General features: G+C 45.6%; 1 protein-coding gene across 1 annotated transcript; it reads left to right on the top strand.

The window, feature by feature from the left end:
• The first annotated feature begins 6,043 nt into the window (after positions 1-6,043).
• Positions 6,044-7,045, top strand: LOC142841180 (melanoma-associated antigen 10-like). Its single transcript, XM_075957966.1, has one exon. The coding sequence runs from the start codon at positions 6,044-6,046 to the stop codon at positions 7,043-7,045; it is 1,002 nt and encodes a 333-aa protein (XP_075814081.1).
• The last annotated feature ends 3,084 nt before the right edge of the window (positions 7,046-10,129 follow it).

The following is a 10,129-nucleotide window of genomic DNA, read 5'->3' as shown; positions in this document are numbered from 1 at the left end:
TTGTCTTTTGAGTCTGTCATCTCTGATTTACCAGGGTAGCCACATGGGAAACTGGATCAGTCAAGAACTGTTTACTAGGTACTAAGCTTATACTACTTTGTTCTAAGTGGACTGCATAAATCAATGGCAACCCTTGTTTCTTTCAGACCTCCTAGGCATTCAGATTAAATTTCATAGGAAATGTGGTGGCAAGTGTAAAGGAACCTAAGAAGATTTTAGGAAGCAGGAAGCTGAAGAGACCATACCCAGAGACAGACATTTGGGAACTGCAGGTGCATAGGGAGTCCTTAAAGAGCACTGGAGTAGACTAACTAGACTTTGTAATAGAGGCTGGGTAGGATCCAGCAAGAGAGAAAAATGAGAAGGCTCGGACCCTGAAGCAGAGGGTAGATTGAGGAAGCTAATCTACAGATAGAGGATCCCCAGAACACAGTCTGCTTCTGTTGTCAGCCCTGCAGAGGGGACAGGCAAGTAGGAATGAGGCCCTCCCTGTGTTCAGCAGAATGGAATGCTGGGAGGTAGACTAAAGGTCATGAAGCAGGGGGTCTAGATTTTAACTGGGACCAAAGTGGTGACAATGACGGAACACAGAGTACACCCCAGAACATCCTGTTCCACCACTGCCACCAGGACAGGATGGCTCTGGGCATGTTTACAGATGTGACAGCCACTGAATTGAGCCTCACAGGGTGAGAGAAGAGAAGCATTTATCTAAGGTCTAGATAATCAAGATGCATTGTGTCTGTTTATAGCTCTAGTTGGCAGTGTGAATCTGGGAGAATGGCACCTAAAACTAAGGCATACTAAAGTCTCATAAAATAGCCAACTTTGTTCGGATCATTAGGAAATTTATATTATGAGGGTTAAGAAGAATCACATGAGCAAGTTGTTCAATCACAAGGACATACCAATCATGGCAAAAACATGTTTTTCCATAAAGGCATATGAATAGAAATACCTGAAGTGAACTCACTCCTCGCTGCTACACCTGGGAGAAGCACAAAAACACATTCCAAGAACAATTTCATGTTCTGAAGAAACTGAGATCAAAAGACTCTTGTTTTCTTTGAGTTTTCTTGCAAGCGCTCAGAATTCTTACCACACAACTCCCTTCTTGGACAGTGTTTCGTCAGTATCTGTTTGAGGGCTCTGCACCAAACTTAGACTGATTTGTGAGGATGAGTTCGTCCTGAAGCTTCTGCATTCCCATCAAAGGACTGGAGGGACTTGAAGTCTTTTTCTGCTATTTCTGGACAGGAGACAGTTATGCTGTTTTGGGGTTGAGCTGAAAGTGTGTGTGTGTGTGTGTGGGGGGGGGGGGGGTTAAAGGCAACATCCCAGACCAGAGGGTCTCCAAATGGTGTAAATTCACTCCCCAGGTTAGCTTGATATAAGGTGGCCCCTAACTGTTGTAAGGAGACTCTAGCCCCTCCATTTCTGGGGTGCTATTTTTGGACATTCCAGCGAGAAAAAAGAGAGTGCTGCTTGTAGAGCGAAAGTAAAGCTGTGGTTAGCGGGTCCCCCAAGGGTACAGATAAGTCTCCAGGAATCCTCAGACTGAGAGTATGGGCTGTGGGAGCTGGGTAGAAGAACATAATATAATATAGCTCTGCTGGTGTGGTAGGCTACACCAAATAGGGGTTCAGTTGTGTAAATGAGTCCCTTTTCTTCTCTCTAGGGGAAAACGTCGTCGTAGGAGTGATTTTGGAGGTTCCCAGAGAGGAGGGAACCATGTGATGGGAGTCCACGTTGAAGCTGAGTATGCGCTCTACATACACAGACCAGAGATAGATACATCGTGTCCTTTTGAGGGCCCTGCATCAAACTTAGATGAGCATGTGGGAATGAGCGCCTCCTCAAGTTTCCAAATGCAGGGACCAGGGGATTTCAAAGTCATTTTGTGAGGTTCCTTGGGTTTAAACGGCACATCAGTGCTGATTAGGGGGGAAAAGAGCCTCCGCAGCCAGCCTGACACATCCGGGGACTTTGTTTGGGGCTCAGCGCCATTTTGTGCTGTTCCGGGAAGGGAGATGGCAGCGCGTCGCTTTCAGGGTTGAGGTGAGCACTTCAGGAGGCAAGAAACGGGCTCTTTGAGGAGAATTGGACCTCTACTGAGGCAGCCCTTGCCTGGGGACGACTTAGACACAAGTGGGGCCCACAGGAGCAAACAGGAACCATCTAGTTCCGTGACTGCCCCGGGGACTAAGGGAGTTCAAAGCCGCTATGTGTGGTTCCTTGAGTTTAAAGGACGATTTAGTGGTTGACTTGTGGGAAAGGGCCCCTCCTAAAGCTTCCACATCTGGGTGCCAAGTAGGGGTGAGGGGATGAGAACCATTTTGGGAGGCTCCTTGAGTTTAAAAGATCCCTTACTGCTGATTTCTGGGAAAGAGCCCCTCCCTGGCCGTTTGAAACCAGGGACTTTGGGGAACTAGGCATTGTTTTGTGAGGTTCACGTAAGGGAGGCAGATTTGCTGCACTTTCGGAGTTGAAGTGAATGCTTAGGTTGGGTGGAAAGGGATCTTTTCAGGAAGAGGGATCACAGACTGAAACTTCATAGCATGGCAACAAATGAGGCTCACTTGGAGGTTCCCATATAGAAGCCTGCTTTTGTCTGGGATTAAAGTCTGTCTGGCCCCAATGGAGAGTGGCCTGGGGAAGTGCACTTAGTACAGGGAACCTCAAATTGTAGCTGCACCCCTGTGATGAGCACTATTTTAAGCAGTGGCACAGGGGTATTATTAAGCCTTTTGCCATCGGTCACTGTGGGCCATATGGAGAAATGATGTCTAGAGGTCTTTAGCATAGAGAGCAGCTTTCCTTTCAGGGTATATTTGGAAGCCGTGAGTGGAATGCAAAAGCTTCAGTTCTTCCAGAGGGGTTTCCAAATAATAATTCCATTAGGGTTTACTAGAAGGAATGCCCCTGGCCCTCACAGTTCTTGGCACCTAGGAGCCATTTCGGAATTTCAGATAAAGGAGGAGCACTGGCCTCTTTCAGTCACTGTGGGGACTGGATGGGGACTTGCAGAAGCCCACCCCAGATGGAATGGCGGGGACTATTAACTGCACTGTGTCCTTTATATAGTCCTAAAAAAACTGGCTGAATTGCATAAACGGGTTCTCCCTCCTTTAGCATCCACCTACAGGGAACTGGGGTGCTTAGAGTCATTTTGTGAGGTCAGAGTAACCTGATGAGGTGCATCTTTGCTTTGAGGATGGTTCAGTAGTGACTTGAAAGAATAAGCCCCACCGTACTGCCATGTCCACTTCTGTGGCTGGGGGACTTGGATCCTTTTTTATCAGGTTTCTAGAAGAGAGAAATCCATGTAAGGGCTTTTGTGCTTTTTCAGAAATTTGCATGGATTATTCACTTTGTGGTTACAGACTTTTCCAGACAATGCAATTTAACCCCTTTGGTTAGTATGGCACCAGGTAGGCCTTCTACTTTCACATCTGTGGGCTTGGGAATTTAAAGATATTTGTAAGGGTCCTGGAGGGGAGATAACCATTGCACTTGCTGAAGGTGGATTGTGGAGACACTTTCTAGAAAAAGGATCCTCAATTAATGCAGCCCACTTGTAAGACTGAGCCCCTTGCACTTGACATCATAGATAGACCTCCAAACTCCCTCCAGATCTGAGCAAAGTGACCTGATGGAGGGCTTCTTTGCTTCAACCTGTAGGGTATAACAGAGGATCAGGCCTTGTTCTGAGGTGACAGCCTCTAGTCGCTGAAGGAGCTAGGAGACCCCTGATACTATACGTATAAAAGCTGCCTTTGTTGTCAGTTAAGACCAGAAGACCATGGATAATGTTCAGGCATAAGGTGGGTATCAGAGGTGGCCTGCCTGACCCTGAATGATGGATCTGAGGTCAGCAGGGGCCTTGTGAGAAGTAAATAGGAGATTTTTCAGATCCCCAAGGCAAGAGTGCACTCTGTTCCTTCTGCCAGTCTTGAGAAATACCTCCAGAGGTGTTCAAATGGGCTCCATACTAATTTCTGTGTCTTTTAGGAAGGTGAGGCTGAGAGAGGGATATCGCTAGAAAAGCAGAGAGAGTCACACCTGGTTATCAGGAGAGGTGTCTAGCATCTAGACAATCAAGGTGAGCAACCATGGTAAGAAGTGAACATGTGAAAGTACCCGTTGTCCCCAATATAAGCTCTGCCCTTGTTCTGATGCCTGGCAAGCCCTGAAAGGGTGGTTATTGTGGCTGGATCTCCCTTTTGCCTCAGGGCTTGGGACAGGAGATCTCAGGGATGTGACAACCCTGGTAGTAAGGTCTTCAGAGGGTAAACAAAGGGAAGGGTCCCAGAAGGAGCCAGATTCCAGACAGGAACCCCTCATGACGATGGCATGTATCCGCAGCCCAGAAATAAGGGACTATGCTGTTTGGCTGTGTCTGGGACCAGCCCTATGGGTAACTAAATGGCAAAGTTACGTGAACTACATTCGGCAGGAAGGTTGGGCCAGTCTTAGGGAAGAGGAGTTCTAGTGTAAAGGGAACCTGTCAGAGGAGACATGCCAGATGAATGCACTACACTAAAGAAACACAGCAGAGATTAGGCTGGGCTGTATAGGCTTCCCTGGGGATCCCACTCAGCATAGAAGCAGTGTGGCACCTGCTCACACCTCCTGGGATTGTTTTTAGGATCTCTTGGAGTTTAGGAACTTGAGTGTGTGACCTTGGTTATTTGCAGGGGTTCCATGATTTCTCATCTGACTAGATGGGAACCTTGAGGATGGTTGGAACTAACCCCGGTTCAGGACACATCTGGGGGCCCACAGAAACCTATCTACTGTGGCCCCATATTCCTGGGCAGGATTTTCAGTTTGATCCCTTTGTCTTGTTTCTAGAACATTGGTCTCAGGGACCTGAAGACCCTGGTCAAAGGAATCCTGACTGAGGTCATCCAAGGGAGGCTCCCAGGGGTGCCAGGACTCAAGGTAAGAACTGAGTGAGTCAAATCATCTATACAGATGGAGCCCAGTCCCTACCTACTATCCTGTTAGCTGGAGGGACCCTAGGAATTATGGATGTATTTCCTCCTCTTCTCTTTCATTTATCTCATTGAAATGGGCCTTTGGTTTAAGGCAGGTGACCTCAGGCCATCAGAAGTAGAGCCATCAAGGTAAGGATTGGGCAGGTCCCTCATTCCCAACTCATGGACTAAATTTTTAAACTGGGGTACCTTTTGCTGTCACCCTTGAATAGTTGTTACCAGATGAAGGTACCTTCACTGTCCTTTGTTCTGCTTCAGAGAGGATTGCTCCAGGAGCTTGCTTTGGGCCAGCAGGTGGGTGGGGTCCAGGAATTTGCCCCAGACCAGCAGATGATAAGGGTCCAGGAGTTTGCCTCAGACCAGCAGATGGGTGCAGTTCAGGAATTTGCCCCAGGCCAGCAGATGAGAAGGGTCCAGGTGTTTGCTTTGGGCCAGCACTTGGGTGGTGTCCAGTCCCTGACAGGAGCTAAGGGAGAACCCAGAGTGAGCACAGAGGGAACTTGAGAGTGGGACAGCTCTTCACAGTGTAATTCAGTCTACTGTCAGGAATGGAGATTCCAGTACCGTTCCTGCAGTCTGTGGCTATGGGGTGCCACATCCTCTCTCACAGAAACTAAGAGATGAAGGTCTTGGTCTGAGATGGTTTCCTCAGGTCAGACACTGGGGAACACCCAGGCGGGGTCTGGGGCAAAGCTGAGTCACTCACTGTGAATGTGTCGCATGTGCCCCAAACATAGCAGACCCACTCTGCTTGGCCCCATACAAGAGGCTTCTGGCAATCCAGAAGCCTCTTCTCTGTCCCAGTTGCATTCTGAGGAAATTTGTTGCTACTTCCTTCAGTCTCTTAACAGACAGACCTGATGGGAAGGCAGGAATCCTTGTGACTTTAGAGCATCACACAAGAGAAATCCCATTATTGGCCTTTGTGAGCATTTCCAGTGGGGTGACTGTCAATAATGAATACTTACACTCTCCTCTACTTCCCCTAGGTCTTTGGGTCTACATCATCGTGCTTCTGTCTGGTGTTCAAGACTAAAGACATCATGCCTAGACCTTGCAAGCGTAGGCGATGTATGGTTGAAGGAGAGCCCGAGGCCCAAAATGAAACACAGGATCTAATGAGTGCTCCTGTTTCAATAGGGGAAGTAGATTCCTCATCCTCTTCTACTTGCTCCTCCTCTTTCCCCTCTTCTTTTTCTTCTTCCTCTTCTTACAGTGGTTCAACAGCAAGCGCCTCAGAGGAGGCATATGTTGACTCCAGAACATCAGGTCCTTCTCATAGTCCTCCAGGAGCTGACTCCTCTTGTACTGCCATGATCTCCTCTCCATGTAGCCAGTTCAGTGCAGACTTGGAAACTGAGGAGAGTCCGCATTCCTCAGAGGTCCTGCCATGTGCTTGTTCATTGTCTAAGGGTGAAATAGATGCAAAAGTAGATGAGCTGGTGAAATATCTGCTCTTTAAGTATCTAATGAAAGAGCCAGTCACCAAGGCAGAAATACTGAATAAAATCATTAGAAATTATCAGGACCACTTCCCTGTGATATTTAGAGAAGCCTTAGAGTGCATGCAGTTAATCTTCGGCATTGAGGTGAAGAAAGTAGGGCCTGATGGCCACACTTACATTCTTGTCATAGCCCTAGAGCTCACCTATGATGGGATGATGACTGATGTCCAGGGCATACCCAAGACAGGCCTCCTGATAATGGTACTGAGCATAATATTTATGAAAGGCAACTGTGTCAGTGAGGACATGATATGGGCTATGTTGAGTAACATAGGCGTGCATGTTGGGAATGATCACTTCATATATGGTGAGCCCAGGAAGCTCATCACTGGTGATTTTGTACAAGAAGGGTACCTGGAGTACAGGCAAGTGTCTGGCAGCTATCCTCCTTCCTATGAGTTCCTCTGGGGCCCAAGAGCCTATGCTGAAACAACCAAGATGAAAATCTTGATGTTTTTGGCCAGCATCAGTGGGAGTGATCCCAGATCATATTCAGCGCCATATGCCGAAGCTTTAAGAGAGGAGGAAGAGCGGGCCTAGGCTAAAAAAGCCTGGCACATGATACTATTGCTTTGGCCATCACACATTCTAGTGCTATGGCAGTTTCCAAATAAGGTCAGGTAGAGTTAGTGATCTAAGCAGTGGGCCCTCATTCTAGAGCAGATGGGTGCACAGTGTAAACTATCCCACTCTTTCTGTTCTGTTTGGGTGATTTAGGGATTTTTCCTCTTAGTATTCTAAAATGTTGCTACATTTGCTAGAAAGCTCATCAGGCTGAAATTTTAAGCTTCCAGGTTGTATTAGTCATGCATTTACTGCTGTTTATCCATGTTGAAAAATGTTGGTATTTTGTAAAACAAGTTGGGATACTTTCCATCTGATCTGTAATCTGTCACAAGACACTACGGTGTTGAAATTGGTATTTCTTAGACTATGGAAAAGAACTTGGAGAATAAAATAAAATTGTTAATTTTAATCACCTTATGATTGTTAATCTCTTCTTCCGGTTAACTAATTAAATTCTAACCCAAAATGTAATCAGCAGGCTCCAGTTCTCCCAAACTTTCAGTAAGCATATGGCCTTTGCAAGGCCTATTGTTAGCAGGGTGTCATACGAGAGCCAGATCCATGCTTTCATGTAGATGGGATGAAGGCAGGAGCTGCAGCCCTGTGTGGAAGACCCTGAGCAGTCCTTCCAAACCGCAAACAGTAGTACAGGAGGAGTGAAGAAGAGGGGTCTCCTGAGCTGAGCAGTACAGTTTGATGCTATAAACCAACACAACTCGGGAGTCTGGGGAGTTGATTTGATGAAACTGCAGAGGCGCTAAGGACGGGCTCTTGGGAGGTATGACTCTTTTCAGGCCGAGAGAAGGAAACACTGATCTCAATATTCTTTTGTGGAGGTGGACACTGCAGTGGGGAATCAGACGGGGAGCGTCTCATAGAACACTTGACTGGCACATGCAATCATCTTTAAGCACAGACCCAAACTACACAGAGAGGGGTTCTGCCCTGGGGCAGGGATGGGAGTGACAGCTGATTACACCATGTGTACTGCATGGTTTACCCTTCCCTCTGCAAGGGATACCTGACACATAAGGAGGAAGCATGGAAAAGCAAGGTCTGGAACTCTTGACCAGAACTTCTTTGGTCCGCTACTGAAATAACATTTTAATTCAATTATTGCCAGTGTAATTTGGCCAACTGAAAGGGGCATTAGGGATTGTGAAGTTGGTAAATAATTGAGCACAGTAATTTGAGTGGAAAAGAAGATAGAAGGGAGGAGGAAGCTGGTACTTGATTCATACTCAAATGTTTCTTTGTGGTGGAAATTAATCCACACCCAGATTTTCACATGAGAGGTGATTCATTTAATTTTATTCATGAAATTTCACTGTGGCTGGTTAGCTATTCCCTGTCTTGCTGAGCTACATTTTCTCTATGTTCCAAAAAATTATAAGACGAGAAGGGCAACCCAGAATATATTTTATGAAAAAAACATTTTCAATAAAAATATATTTTTTTAAAAACTAGCAACACAAATACTAAAGGAACTAATAGCCACTTACTTTTCACACAAGGCACCGCACCAGGGGCCTTCCATGCAGGACCCATGGTCCAGCAGTCCTGATGGCAAGCTTTGTCAAACCCACTGCCAAGGTGATGGCCCTGAAGCTCCTGGCATTAGGAATCCCCCCTCCCCTGCCCTCATCTAAGAAGTGAAGATACTGGGAGGAGCCCAGGCTGTTCTCTTGCTTCTGGCTCATTGGTAACCCTTGGACTTTTTTTTGAAGGAGAACATAAAAGTTTTTCAATTTACCGCATTCTCTACATAGTATCTATATGTGTACCTTAGGTTTCATTCTCTACATAGTATCTATATGTGTACCTTAGCTTTGACACATTGATTCACTTTAACGAGGTACAATGGTTTTAATCTTGGAGTCGTTGGTTGTTATTTATAAAAATTCACTGAGCATGAACTATACAAGACACTTGGAGAGGCACCATAAATACAACAGTTACCCACATAAATATCATCAGCACTGAGCTTCAATGTTCTCTGGATACAATTGCCTTAAAAGCAGTGAACAGTGTGGGTAGAAAGGAATGGCATTGGGAAGGAGGGTAAACTAAGGTAGGGTCTTTACAGATTACGAGGCCCGATGACTCTTAAGGACAGGGCTCTTTTGGCTCTACATAATGGGTATTAGGCGATACAAAGGATTTGCCGAAAGCGCTCATACAAGATGAAAAGACAATGCAAGTAGGAAGTACACATACTTTTGGGTTGTCTGTAGACATTATAAATCTTTAATACCCCTGTTTCCTTCTCTTTGTTCCTTGATACCTTGCCCAGCCTAGATATAGTAGGGAAGGCCTTGAACCTTCCCCAAAGCAATGTGCCTTACCCTCTCTGGGGAATGGATGGGGCATGGGGTGGGAGGAAGGGGAGAAGGGGCAGGAGTGGGAACTGGGATTGGTATGTAAAATGAAAAATGATTGTTTTATTTTTTAAAAAAATAAGTAAATTAATTAAAAAAGAGTTGTCTTTTATCTGTAGTCAGCACTTGTGTCCAGACCCTGAACTTTCCAACAGTATAAGACCTTTCTTTCTTTCTTTTTTTAATGTGTGGCCCATGCTGGCCTTGAACTCATGATCCTCTTGCCTCCACCTCCTTCAGCAAATCCTACCAGTGTGTTCCAACACAACCAGCATAAGACCTTTCTTATCATGACTAGTGTGACCTCCAGCAGGAAGCTAATTTGCTGAACTGTCATCATTGTGGTATCTGAAAGTCATGCCCTGAGCTTGAAAATCTTCAGAAAAATGATGTGCCTAAATTGGATAGTACAGGCATTTTCTTTGCCATTTCCTAATATATATATATGTATATTATGTATGTGTTATAATTCATCTAGAGATAAGAATAAGTATAACTATGCCTTAAGATTCAGTGCAGCTACTACTCTATTTTATGTGAGGATCTTGAGTATTCATGGATTTTGGTACTTGTGAAAGTTCCAAAACCTAATTTCCCATGGATATGAAGTTGTGATGGTTAAATTTTGATTGACAACTTAATTTGTTTGAAAGATACCTATAAGATTAGTAAAATATAT

Source organism: Microtus pennsylvanicus, chromosome X, assembly GCF_037038515.1.
Source record: "Microtus pennsylvanicus isolate mMicPen1 chromosome X, mMicPen1.hap1, whole genome shotgun sequence".
NCBI lineage: Eukaryota > Metazoa > Chordata > Mammalia > Rodentia > Cricetidae > Microtus > Microtus pennsylvanicus.
The sequence above is the reverse complement of the archived record's forward strand: the minus strand, read 5'-3'. Positions and strand labels throughout refer to the sequence as shown.

What these genes read in the sequence shown, in the direction of transcription:
- LOC142841180 (XM_075957966.1), top strand. Translation starts at nt 6,044, where the DNA reads ATGCCTAGACCTTGCAAGCGTAGGCGATGTATGGTTGAAGGAGAGCCC.